Below are 14,277 nucleotides of genomic sequence, written 5' to 3' on the forward strand. Positions count from 1 at the left end.
ACACAACCTTCTACAATGCTATTACAAATCTAGGTCTTGAACAACTAGTAACCAACAACACTAGACTAAACAACTGCCTCGATCTCATCTTCTGCAATAGTTTGAATTTAATTTACGGAATACAAACCAAAGAACCCTTTTCCAGTAGTGACCACAATATGATTGACTTTTGCCTCAACATACGTCCACACAAAAATCACCACAATGATGTCATCCCTAATTGTAACTTCAAAAAGGCAACTATGATCTTATAGATAACGATCTCTCATCCCTCGATTGGCAATCTCTATTCACTGGATGCAATACTATTGAAGACCATTACAACATTTTTTTACTTGAAGTCAAAAGAGTCATCAAACTATATGTTCCAACAACAACTCCAAAAACAAAACAAAAAGCAGATTACCCATATCAATAAGGAAACTTCAATCCAAAAAGAGATCACTCTGGCGGAAAAACAAATCTGGTCACGTTGCTAATTTCAAAAACCGATACAAAAATTTATGCCACCAGATAAAGACCGAATGCACCAATTATCACATTAAACAAGAGGAAAACCTTCTAAGCACCAATTCCACCCGTGCTTTTTACAATTTTGTAAACAACAAACTAAAAGACTCAAGGTCCATCCCTCCCTTGATAGGACCTGATGGTAAAGACTGCAGCGACGACACCATTAAAGCCAACATCTTTAACACATTCTTCAGCTCAGTGTTTGTAAACAGTAATGGATCATGCCCAATGTTTCCTAGCCGTACCACAGATAACAACAATGATCTAATACATATCGATTTTACAGTAGACAACGTTGAAAAAGCACTCACGCAATCTAAAACCATCTCTATCTATTGGACCGGATGGAATATGTGTGTACTTCTTAAGAAAGCTATCCACTGCCATAGCCAAACCTCTAAGCATAATCTTTGAAAAATCTTTCAGGACCAGCTCCTTGCCTAACCTATGGTTACAAGCCACAGTCATCCCTATCTTCAAAAAGGGAGACCCAAGCCTAGTTGAAAATTACAGACCAATCTCCTTATGCTGCGTCACCTGTAAAGTCATGGAATCAATTATTAACCAATCCATCATCCTCCATTTAGAGACAAACAACCTACTCTCCAATAAACAATTTGGTTTCAGAAAAAAACTATCCTGTAATCTGCAACTCTTACACTGCAAAAACATATGGACTACACAACTCGACCAGGGCAAAGCAATAGGCGCAATCTACATAGACTTCTGTAAAGCCTTTGATTCAGTGGTACACGACAAACTACTCCTAAAAATAAAATCTTATGGTATCTCTGGACAACTGAATAACTGGATAGAAGCATTCCTGTCAAACAGACAACAAATGGTCAAAATCGGGAACGCCCTATCAAATCCAGTACCTGTCAATAGTGGTGTTCCCCAAGGCAGTGTTCTAGGACCAACTCTCTTCATAATCTACATAAACGACCTTTGTGATCATATCAAGAGCAATTGCGTTCTCTTCGCTGATGATGTAAAGCTGTTCAATACCACAGACAATACTACTACCCTACAAAAAGACCTAGACTATGTATCTGAATGGTCTAACATATGGCAACTTCAAATCTCAACAAATAAATGCTCTGTCTTACATATTGGTAAAAAAATCAGAAAATAAAATACAAGCTGAATAGTCAAGATCTTGTTGATGACCCAAGCTCTGTAAAGGACCTGGGAATACTCACCTCTAATGATCTAAGTGCTAGAGCCCACTGCAACTACATAGCCAAAAAGGCATTAAGAGTTGTTAACCTAATCCTACGTTGCTTTTTCTCTGGTAATATCTCACTACTAACCAGAGCATACAAAACATTTGCTAGACCAATACTCGAATACAGTTCATCAGTCTGGAATCCTTATTACGTATGTGATATTAACACAATTGAGAAAGTCCAGAAGTATTTCACAAGAAGAGTTCTCCACTCTTCTACTTGTTGTAGAATACCTTATGCCACCAGACTCGAAATTCTAAAACTAGAAAACCTTGAATTACGCCGTCTTCGGTCAGACTTAAGCATGGTATATAAAATCATACATTGCAATGTCCTACCTGTCAATGAATACTTCAGCTTCAACCATAACAACACAAGAGCACACAACAGATACAAACTCAAAGTAAACCGCACCAAACTTGATTGCAGGAAATACGACTTCAGCAATAGAGTGGTCAATGTCTGGAATACTCTACCCGACTCTGTAGTCTCTTCCCCAAACCCCAAAAACTTTAACCTTAGACTGTCTACTATTGACCTCACCCCTTTCCTAAGAGGTCTGTAGGGGGCGTGCATAAGCGCACCAACGTGCCTACCGTCCCTGTCCTATTGTTTCTCTTATTCTATTATTTTTCTTATATGTACCCATTTCATATATTCACAACTATGTATACACTTGTACTTATTATCTTGTAAACAATTGACAAATCAAATAAACTAAACTAAACTAAATAGTTACACCACACAGACATTGTCTTCATCCTGAGTATGACAGAACATATGTTTCTGTAACAATAGTGCCGTTACCTTTTATATAGGAATTGTATTTTGCATATTCCATGATGTGAAAAAATAACATATCTCAATATGTTTTAGAAAACATACTTGTTATGAAAGTCATATATTTCCTGGATGTTTCCAAATATTATGTGTTCCTTGTTCAGAATCCCTGGCGGTATCTCCTCTACTCCACTTGTCATTTCCCAAAGGTAGGTCTAGAAAACAATGTGTATTGTACATTTATTCATTTTACATATTTGTACAGTTCTTAAGCACGGGAAAAGTTATATATAGCCAAAAAGTTACTATTTATTTTTCTTGGTAAAAGCAGAGAATATCTGAGAAACGTTCAGTATACAAACACCATAAACCAGGGGTCCCCAACTCTAGGGCCTTGGCTCACTACTGGCCCACAGCCCATTTAGAAGCGGGCTGTGGAAGTGGCATGAGCAGGTGCGTTTGTGTGCCGATCTAGTTCAACACATGGCAGGACCGCATGTCCAGCACTTGTGCAAACGGAGCTGCATGTGCACACACTCACCCATTGCTCGCACGGAACCATCCCTTCTCCCCCACCACTGGTCTTTCCAAGTTGGAAAGGTTGGAGACCACTGCCATTACCTGTTCAATGGTGTGAATAATGTGAATGCTCCAAAAGGAACTACAGGCCAATATTGTCATGCTCTTTTTATGCTAAACACAGAGAAATGGGTCCTATAGTGATTAAAAAACAGGGACACAGTGGCTCAGTGGCTAAAACGCTGAGCTTGTCAATCAGAAAGGTCAGCAGTTCAGCGGTTCGAATCCCTAGTGCTGCATAATGGAATGAGCTCCCGTTACTTGTCCCAGCTTCTGCCAACCTAGCAGTTAGAAAGCATGTAAAAATGCAAGTAGAAAAATAGGGACCACTTTAATGGGAAGATAACAGCGTTCCATGTGCCCTTGGCATTTAGTCATGCTGGCCACATGACCACAGAGACATCTTCGGACAGTACTGGCTCTTCGGCTTTGTAACAGAGATGAGCACCATCCCCTAGAGCCAGAAATGACTAGCACATATGTGCGAGGGGAAGCTTTACCTTTACCTTTACTAGTGATTAAAAAACTGGAACAAGACCAGGCAGCCTTAGAATCAAATCTAGTTTCACTGTGGGACCTCTGAAGAGAAGTTATTCCAAGGTACATTGCAAGGTTTACTGGAAAAACTGGTGGCATTATATATACTGACTTAAATTCCTTGAGGAAAGGCAGAATATAATAATAAATAATTCAAAACTCTAGTAGTTAAGAAAATGTTTCAAATTCAAAGCAACAGCTCCAGAACATTTATTTTGTGTTCAAAACACAAGTGCCAAATTGTCTGGGAAGTGTTTCAAACCTACACACTTCTCTCTCAAATTTGAAATCATCTGCTTGGGGCTTACAACGCTTCCCAAACAGTCAAAACAGCCCATTTTGCATAAGGAATGACTGCTTTAAATTCAAGATAGGGATTTTCAAATTTGAAATGTTTTGAACATCCCACAAAATCCTTTCTCCTATTTGGATGCCACGTATTCTCGCTCCTTCACTTACTCAGCTGAGCATGTAACACGTCAGTTTGATCACATCATTTCTATTTATATTCCCCACAATTCCACTTATGTAGAGAGTCTGTCATAAGTACCTGTTGTGAACAAAGCTTTGTCAATCATTCACAGTGTGCTGGCTGCTTGAATATTACATATACGCATGAGTGAGAGAAAAAATTGCTACATACAGAGAGAGCAAGATACCCCAGCCATTCCCTCTCTTAGAAACAGAACATGCTTGCTCCTTTTAAAACTAAGGGCAGAATTCAAGCTGGAATAAATCTGCAGAAGGGTGGGAATTTATCACCTTTTCCAAAGCCCCTCATTCAAGCTTGAAATCCACACCCCCTTCCCCAAAAAGGGAGGGGGGAATCCATCTACACTGGATTCTTGATGTTTCTGTACTGTTCTATAAAGTTCTTTATTTCTCTATATAAATTAAAGAATTGTATGTAATTCCATCATTTATGCTTAGTAAAAACATGTCTTAAAGAATATTCTTGGGGGGTTGTAGTATTTTGTAATTTCACCCTGTGATCTATAATATTCTTGCTGCATTTGAAACAGACCACTAACATTTTGTGAGCTGTCTGGAGCATTGTGTAGTTGAGCTGTGGTTGGTTTTGTTTTGTTTTGCTCTTTTAATTTCTGTCCCATGGTCAGAACAGCTCTGTGTTGGTCTCCCCCATTCTTGAATGCTGGCACTTTAATACTAATGGGTACAAAGAAGTTTTAAAAACATTTATCATTTCTTGACCACTTTGATTAAAGATAAAAGTTTCTCTAGCTTGTTTATACATGGATACCCTTTTGGACTTCTTACTTAAGAAAGATAAAAATGAAGTTTTAGGATTTGCTAATTAGATTTGTTATGATTATAGAAATACTGTGTATTTTTTAGAAAGGCAGTTTTTAAAGGTTTGTTTACATTTAAAATAAATAGCTGTTTTGCTATATAGCCCTAGTTTGCATGATTTAGTTTGCATCATTTATATGATATTTTTGTTTTAATTTATAGTATGAGGTTATTTATTATATATTTATACATTTACTAAAGAAAGTTGGAAGTCATTCTTTTTGTTTTTGCCCTTCTTTTCTCTTGTCACTTAACTTTTTTCTACTCCAATCCCTTCATTTGTTAATCTCTTTTTATTAATTTGTATTTTATCTTCCTTTGAAATTTAATAAAGTTGGTTTTGAAAAAAAATAAAAACATGTATCACTTCCTGTTTTCAATTAACTCGCATCACATTTGTTTTGTAAGAACAAAATCTGCCTATCTGGAATTATATGATCAGAAAGTTGCAATATGGACATGTCACATTTTGATATTTCAATTGTTCAGTACAGGCTGTGACAGCCATATTTCTTTCACACGCACACACACACACACATCATGATAGGGTGGATGTCAGGGGAGGTGCCCTTTCAAAAATAGGTGTTGGCAGCAAAAACTACCAATTTGCCACCATAAAGCAGAAGGAATGAACTAGGCTTTCCCCTTTTTCACTTAAGTCACATTTGCTATAATGGCCACCAATCTGTACGCTACCACTGAAATAAAAATCATTATTATTTTTCAAATCATTGGTATACTGTATACAACAAATTGTTACACCGTATGAATTTTATATAAAACATTGTATTTATTCTTGCAAGGCACCGTACCTCTAAACATTCATGCAGGTCCCTAACGTAGGCCTTCTCGGTCTGAAGCAATTCAGCCATGATGAACCTACAAGTAGAAATGATTTTATGTAAATACTGTATATAGAACAAGCACACAGACACAACACAATATTTCCATTTTGCCTGTCTCATAGTTATGCTGATAACATTTCTGAAAGAAAAATTATAAACACTGCCTTAAGCCTTCCATAGAAAAGATAAGCTGGAGTATAATATATAAATATATGAATAAAACACAAGAGACGATGAAGATATGTATGTTATCTGTGTGTCTGGAATGATGGATGCTAAATATTTCTGCAGTAATTGCACTAATATTTTTTTTCTCTTACTGAGAGTTCTCAGACTTTAATAGATTACTATTTTCTTTGAATGTTCCAGCGCTCTGTTTAGAACATATTGGAGTATGAATACATTTGAATCTGTTGTGCAATATAGTTATCTTGACATTACTATGTAATTTACATAATAATTAACATTTTAGAGACTGTAAAATTTCTGGAATCCAGAAGAAATGCCATTGTTGTTAATCTCACCGAAGTAATACAATTTGTGCTTTTAACTTGATAAACTGGGGGGTGGGGGAATTAGTTCCTGACCAATGAACATATAAAGAACAAAAGAGAATACAATTTCTAGCATAATATTCTGTCACACTACATTTTGATATAATGCCCTTTTTTGCTTCCTTGCCCAATAGCATCACTATTTTTTGAACCATTAAATGAATACAGGCTATAATAAAGCATGGAATGATACTCCTACTTATCATGGGGAAATTGAAGATCAAACTGAACAAGAAACAATTTATTGGCTAGTTCCCAATGAATAATCCCTTAGAATACTGAGATTTCCTCAGTAACAAGCACAATAGCAATTGCTACACGCTTGTAAATATTTTATTGTTTCAAACACATCTGCAACAAAATATCCGAGTAACATGTCATTATCCAAACAAAATAGATGTGCCCTTTTCTGAAATGCATAACAACCTCAAGCATCACTATAACAACAACATAATCATCATCATCTGGATTGGATTTATCCCAGACTTTCTGTATCCATGTGATTACATGTTATTCTTCTTCTATCTCTGTTCTGGCCATTTGCCAGAATAACATGCAGTACAAATGTACAGAACATGATATTCTAGCTGCCTCACATCTGGGTGAGCTTGTTGATATGCTGAGAAGAAGCGGATGCATTTTGCGAACTCATATATTACTGAGGCACCTGATTCTCACCACTTACTCTTTTTTTCTGGCTGACTTTCTCTTTTCTTCATTGGCTTCATGGCTGGCATCACGTAGCCTTACTTCACGATCAGACAGACTTGCTGGAATGATGTCCAACTCCAGGTCTTTATTATCCTGAAAAATGCAGTGACACAAAGCTTTAATAAATTGTTATGCTTTGTGAATAAATAAATAAATGCAAAACTGTACCCACAAAGTGAAAGAGATGGAAGGAAAACTGGAAGGAAATATTTCACAGTGCAAAAAGGCCAAATGCACTGATATATTTATGAATAACTAGTTAAAGGCATATCTGACAAGTCACAGATGCTGAAAGAATTTGGGGAAGCTTTTTCCTCCCACTGTGTGGGTCTTCTTAAAGACAATTAAAGACAAGTGATGAAAATAATCTTTCCTCTTTTCTTAAAGACATAAGGTCACTGATGGGGGAGTGGGGTGGGGACGTGTTTTTTTTTTTTTTTTTGTCTTCCAAAATATTGGTCCTAAGAGATGCAATTTGATCTTCTCAATGGTAGAAACAAGCATATCCTACCTATGTTTGTTAAAATGAGATTCAAAGCATAGACTTAGTCATTCTCAATTCAGTGGCCTGATCTCAGTTAAAAACACTAAATTCCCTTCTTTTTTTTACAATTTCCACAACAGCTTTCTATCCCACATTCCTCTGCCAGCTATTTCCTCCCTTCATGCTCAGAAGCAAATTTGGGGGGACCAAATGAAGATCTAGCAAGGTGGGGGAGGCTTCTGGAAACAAGAATCACACACATACACAAACTGTTTCAATTAGTCTATAAGTTAATTTTCATGGTGAAACCACAAAGATTCTTCAAAGCTTTCTTTGGGAGAAAAACTTTTTTTCAGTCATTTTTTTCCCCTCCCTTAAAGCTTATATATTTATGGGATTATTGCTTGTTGGGCACAGAACAGCTGAATTTCACCCTGTGGCAGTTTAACCCTTTCATTCCCTGGGAATCAAGTCAAGCATGTTATCTGCAGCTGGAAGCTTAGACTGAAAAGGCCTTAAACAAACTTCTGAAGGTCGCAACACTTCCCACATGGTCATCAGATGGTTTTTATCTATGGGAGCATTGTAACTATCAACCAAATCACCTTCATACTATCTATTCTACCTCTCTATTCTTGCAGTGGAGCTAAATGTTGTCTTTCCAAATCTATTTAGGGCGTGCATAAGCGCACCAACGTGCCTACCGTCCCTGTCCTATTGTTTCTCTTATTCTTATCTCCATGCTGCACCAAAGCAAAGCAGGACAGGGTGGATGGGAAAGAATGTCATATATCCCAAATCCAGCCGTCTTCCTTAACAAAGATATGTCAGAAAAACATGCAACTTACAGTACCTCTGTATTGATCCCAAGAGCTTTTTCCAAAGTGTAGCGGTACTTCCCCATTCTCAGTGAAAAATCCCGATAGCACTTGTCAACTGTAGTAACCCATTTCCTAATTTCTGTGGCATGTGTGTGTCCTTTCTCCACGAAGCTATCGGCCAGCTGAATGAGAAGCTTCACTTTCTCCCTGGTTTGCTGTTTGAAAAAGAGTTGTTCTTGGTTATCACATCTTTCACGGACATTCTGTTCCGTTTTAATTCACAAAGTAACCATCTGGGCCTTGTATTTTTCACAAATGCTGCTAATGTGAAAATGTCCTTAAAATCTTGGGAGACAGAGTGTAGGTGGGATGCGGCTTTTGCCATCAAAAGGTTTTTAAATCTGTGTGTTCTGTGTCAGACATCAGGGCAAGTAAGTAAGAATAAAATAGCTCTGGTGGGTTTCATTTCACAGTATTTGTTGGCATTAACAGAACCCACATAAGGAGAGGCACATGAGTTTTGTCTAATTGCTCTGCCTATATCACTTACTGGCTGTTCCAAAAGGTCTTTCCAATCCTCAAAAATGCTTTCCAGGAAAGAAGGGTGAGATGGCAAAAAAAAAAAACCAACCCAAATGTTTCATCTTGTGCCACTGGAAAGACTTTAAATTAGCATATAGCTCTTACTGAATATATGATACAGTAATGCCAGCTACATAGTAGTTAAAAAAATTCTTTTCCAAAATAATTCTTTTCCACTCATATTTGTGCCCACCCACTGGAATACCCTCTATATAACTGAGCAGTCTGATTCTGAGATAATCTTTTAAAAATAAGATAAAGATAAATAATGGCTCTGAACAGTTTCTTATGCTTTCACTTATTTCTATTAAACACTGCTGAATGGGAAATCATGCCTGGAAATTGACAAATAAGCAGACTTGTCCTTACATGGCAACAGGCAACATACAAAATAAATAACTAACATGAAAAACTTTCCCAAAATAACATTAGGATTAAATTACTTTTAATGGAAATAAAAACAAGTTTAGTGTACCCTCCAAGATATTGGATAAAGACTGGGGGAATGCAGCCTCAAATTAACATTGCAGCCATGGAAATTCATCATATGACTTTTAGGCCAATCACTCTCTTTTAGCACATCTCTAATAAACTATCTATTGGAGCAACAAAGCTGGTTGGGAAACTCAAGCATGATTGCAAAAACAGCCAAAGTTGGAATGTAAAAAAGAGATTCTGTCTTAAAGCAGTTACATACAAGTAGTTCTCGGCTTGCAACCATAACTGAGTCTAGAATTATGATCATAAATCATGGTGGTCGCTCAGCAGATCATGTGTCCACATCTGATTTTCTGCTGTGGTGGTTAAGCAAGCACCATGCTTGTAAAACAAATCCAAACAGACCCAATGGGTGCTTTTGCCAGAAACAAGAAGTCAATGCCAGAAGCCAGCAAAAAATGCTGAAAATCGCAAACAGCCATTAATGAGAGCCAGTTGCCAAGCACCCAAAATGAGATCATGTGACCATGGGTTTTGTACCTTTTGGGAGTGGGTCCATCATAACATCAAACAATCATTAAAAGAATGATTGTTAAGTGAGGACTAATGATATATTGCTATAAAGTATTATAAAAATTACTTCTACTAATCATTTGTTTATTTGTTCATACTTATATTCCACCTCTTCTCTTAGTACTCAAGGTGAGAATTTTATTCCCATTACAACAACACTGAAATAGGCTGGGATAAGAGAGTATGACTAGTCTAAAGACAGGCCAAACGTCTATGGCTAAGGATGGACTTGAACCTACATCTGTAGTCCAACACATTAACTACACCACATTTAAATATCATTTGTCTTAAGGAACCTTAAAATTGTTTTCCTAAAACAAATAAACATACATACAAACGAACTGTTCGCTCCCCTATATCATCTTATAACTAAAAAGAATTGCAGTATGATGTTTCGATATTAAAAGCATACCATTAAGAACTTCACTAGTTTAATAGTCCAGTTGTCTAAAATAATGTGAATTGTGTCTGAATTCTAAGAACTATAAATATTTATATTTATTAATAGTATAATAATAATAATATAATAGTATAATCTTCAGATTTTTTTCCTTCTGTTTAATTGTATCTGGTTCTCAGAGACAATCTGGACAAATCCCTACAATTTTCTTAGCAAGGTTTGCCATTGCCTCCTTCCAGCTGAATTCTTGTCAAAGGCAGCACTAGAACTCATTGTCTCCTGGCTTCTAAGTTGACATCTTAACCATTACATTAAACTGGATTTCCTATCAGATAATATAAATCAAACTAATTCCACGAGTTATTTCACTTATAAATGAATATCTCACCCTCCTTAAACTTACATAAGATTTGAATTGTCATAAACAGTAAAAAGGGCATTAAACTCTTCTTCTCATACGTACAAATTCATGGTATGATTTATTATGCTGCTCAAGCAATCCCACCTCCCCCACGTTGGATAGCTGTCTCAGCAGTGCCTTCCACAATCATATATTTATTGAATTCTTAATTATAAAACTTCATATAGTTTATAAATTATAAACACAGTTTACCTTGGCAGGTACTTTGAATTCTCCATATTCTTTCAAAAGCTCGTGTGTTTCATCTGCTGATTCTCCAGTGGAACTGTGAGTAGAGAGATAATATTCTCCAGTTTCCTGAATCCAATCCAAAGCCTACATGTGGAGCAAAAATACATAAAAAACCAGAACCTTATGACACTATAAGATTAATACATTTTATTATGCAGCCATGTATCCTGAACTGAGTATTATATTTCTCTGTTCCTAATGTTCAAAATATCTGAAAATACTAGCACAGTTAAGGAGCAACATCCACATTAAATTAAAAAAGTAAGAAAATGTATTGTGCTCTATATCGGATGCCATTATCTGCTCTAGATAATAGCTCAGGCAATTAATGTTAAAGAGCTGATGGTAGAAAAATAATTTCAGCACCACGGCCAGTACAATAGATGACAAAAAGGATTTTGGTTTTCTTTTAGGACCATGGAGAGCAACCTTGCAGTAAAATTCTCCCTTCCACCAAAACACAGATTCCTCCTAAAGGTTTTATACGGAAAGCAGGAAAAAGTCCCTGAAGTGTCCATCAATGCTATTCATTACTTGCCTTTTGTTTTTCCTCAATAACTCACTGCACACTTTCCCCAGTAAATCACTGAGGACCCTTTTCCATTATTATGTCCTAGGTATGGAGGTTCATTTGGTTCTCCTGCCACAATACTGGAGTGAGTTGCCATTTTCATCCCCAGTGGACTTCCTTTCATCTGGACCCTCTTCTTGAATCATGAATTGCCCTAATGAGAGGGAACTCTCCTTACGGTAAAGCTCAAACTGTCACTCGAACCCTTCGAAATACAAGATTTCTTTCCATGAAAAATTATTGCTCCCAAGAAGAATGCAAAGACCATCCCTCCAAGTCAAAAGGGAGGCACATTTTATACAGGCAGCATAGATAGAATAAAGCAGGGCTGTCAAACTCCTGGCCCATGGGCCAGATGCGTCACACGCTGGCTATGCCCCCACCCGGTTTAGCGAAGGGGAAAAAGTCCCGATAAGTCACATGATGCCACCGTGAGTGTGAGTGACACCCCTGGAAAAGGAGGTTCCAGAATAAGAGACTAGTTCTACTGCTTCCAGGAACTGCTATTGCAGTCTTTGGTGGCTCACTTCCAAATGGAAGACTATGAAAGGCTCCATATACAGCTTTTTATAGAATGCAGACTGTGCTATATTACAGTATGGAGTGATTATTTATTGCCTTGAATTCTTTCACTTCTTTTCATTTCTTCCTGTTGTTGTTGTAAGCCACCTGGAGTAGCCCAGCAGTGGAATAGGTGGCAAATAAATTTAACAAATAAAGTCAAAACAGAATTCTGCAAACTTAAACAGAATGTATTTCTGATATAACCGTTGTGTTATGCAGTCTATGCTGGCTGTCTGCTAGCCTGTATGAGCACTAAGTACAGGAGAGAACTGTGCAATTAACAAGGACTGAGCGTATATTAAGACATATGCTTTTCTGGATCATTTTGTGAAATTTCTTTTCTATGCCAATATATTATAATGTTTTCAAGCTGCAAATCAAAGATCAAAGGGTTATGTGTGCAGTGGGAAAGGCTATGCCAGTTTTCTTACTGCATTATTCCATTTTTTTAAAAAAACCTTCATGTGATGAAGCTAACAAAGCTTCAGCTATAAAATAAGGTGCAAAGGTATCAGGTTCTCCCATGGAATGTAGAATATTAAATGAAAAGGATGGTTTTTGGTTCAAAATCTATTAGCCTTAATACTTAATTGAACTAATGACCAATTGGATTTAGTTTCTTTCTGTCTTGAACTTTTCCAGTGATTACAGTTAGCAAGGACTGGACATAGGACTTAAATACAAAAAGTAAGCATCACAGATAAATTCTCTCCAAAGGCAATCTATTAAGAGCCGTGGTGGTGCAGTGGTTAGAATGCAGTATTGCAGGCTACTTCTGCTGATGCCAGCTGCCAGCAGTTCAGCAGTTTGATTCTCACCAGGCTCAAGGTTGACTCAGCCTTCCATCCTTCTGAGGTCAGTAAAATGAGGAGTCAGACGGACTCTATAAACTATTTAGAGAGGGCTGTAAAGCACTGTGAAGTGGTATATACCAGAAGTCTAAGTGCTATTGCTAGCGGTAGTGCTATTAAATTGCCTCACATTCACCAGTGTGGTCCCCAAATAATGAAGAGAAGTGCAGCATTTTGTCAAGTTACCTGCTTTGCACTGCGCTCAAAGACTACATATTGCTGACACTGATCCAGTCGCCTTTTCTTCAAAGTCCAGAAGTGAAGAACACGATTTTCCCTCTGCAGCAGCTCACTCAGAATGGCTATGGAAGGAAAAGGAGAAGAGCTGTTTGCTTAGCTGGTTTGGTAAGCACAGCCAGAAGAAAGTGATTACTGAGTTCCCCCTTGTACTTTGTCCTAAGGATGTAAGTTCCCTAGAGTTAAACACTTCAGTTCAGACCTTTTTTTTAAAAAAAAAAGCAAAGCAAAGCAAGGACAACCATTAACACAAACAGCTTAGTACATTTTTGTGAACGTCAGTGAGCTCAAAACTCTTGTAAAAGCAGAATACTTTCACTAGTGAAGAACACTTCAGTCTGTGCTTTTCAAAACTCAGAAACAAATTAAACACACACACACATACATACACACACACACACAGAGAGAGAGAGAGAGAGAGAGAGAGAGACCAAACAAACCTTAAGCTATGTAGACATTAAGAGTTTAGACACCCAGCTACTCTCGGTAACATAAATACACTCCATGTCTTTTTAGTGTACCTATTCTTCAAATGTTTCTACCATTCTTGATTAAATTTAGCAGTTCTATTAAATCATATTTCTCTGAGGATATTGCTATGCAGGTACCTGTTGAAATAACAGTCTAAAAATACATCTCATGATATTATAATTATCTAAATTTCCACTAGAAACAATTGTATTTCTTTAACTATATTAGATCATTATGGTCATCATCATCATCAGTTCAAATGTCATCAGGCAATGGAAGGTTTAAATTCAAAGATTTTTTCAGCACATGACCATGAATGACCAATGCATCCATATATTAAAGCTTGTAACATATGTTACTTAAGTGTAGCGCCAGTGTAGCTCAAGACCATTGTGCAACAGAAAAATATATTTCAGGAAGAGTCTTTAATTCGAAATAGAAACATGATGGCTGCCCATCATGAAGAATATCTCTTTTTTTGCATTTTTACTTTAGGGTTTAGAAACCCTACAGTGATGCATGTGGAAACTTTTTGAAATGATAAACCATGTTCTGAAGACAACTTTTGGGGTAT

General features: G+C 37.0%; 1 protein-coding gene across 4 annotated transcripts in view; it reads right to left on the minus strand.

Annotated features, from left to right (window-relative positions):
* Positions 1-14,277, minus strand: part of KALRN (kalirin RhoGEF kinase) — a 554,985-nt gene that overhangs the window by 152,287 nt on the left and 388,421 nt on the right. For all 4 annotated transcript variants that reach the window (XM_087950201.1, XM_087950195.1, XM_087950194.1 and 1 more), the window contains exons 20-25: positions 13,182-13,297; positions 10,971-11,093; positions 8,397-8,579; positions 7,034-7,152; positions 5,762-5,828; positions 2,628-2,737 (exon numbers count right to left, since the gene is read on the minus strand). In XM_087950201.1, the coding sequence (XP_087806327.1) occupies positions 2,628-2,737; positions 5,762-5,828; positions 7,034-7,152; positions 8,397-8,579; positions 10,971-11,093; positions 13,182-13,297 (718 nt within the window). The remainder of the gene's footprint in view (positions 1-2,627; positions 2,738-5,761; positions 5,829-7,033; positions 7,153-8,396; positions 8,580-10,970; positions 11,094-13,181; positions 13,298-14,277) is intronic.

This window comes from Notechis scutatus, chromosome 1 (assembly GCF_049901735.1).
Source record: "Notechis scutatus isolate UNSWTSFEM ecotype Mainland chromosome 1, rNotScu1.2, whole genome shotgun sequence".
Classification (NCBI taxonomy): domain Eukaryota; kingdom Metazoa; phylum Chordata; class Lepidosauria; order Squamata; family Elapidae; genus Notechis; species Notechis scutatus.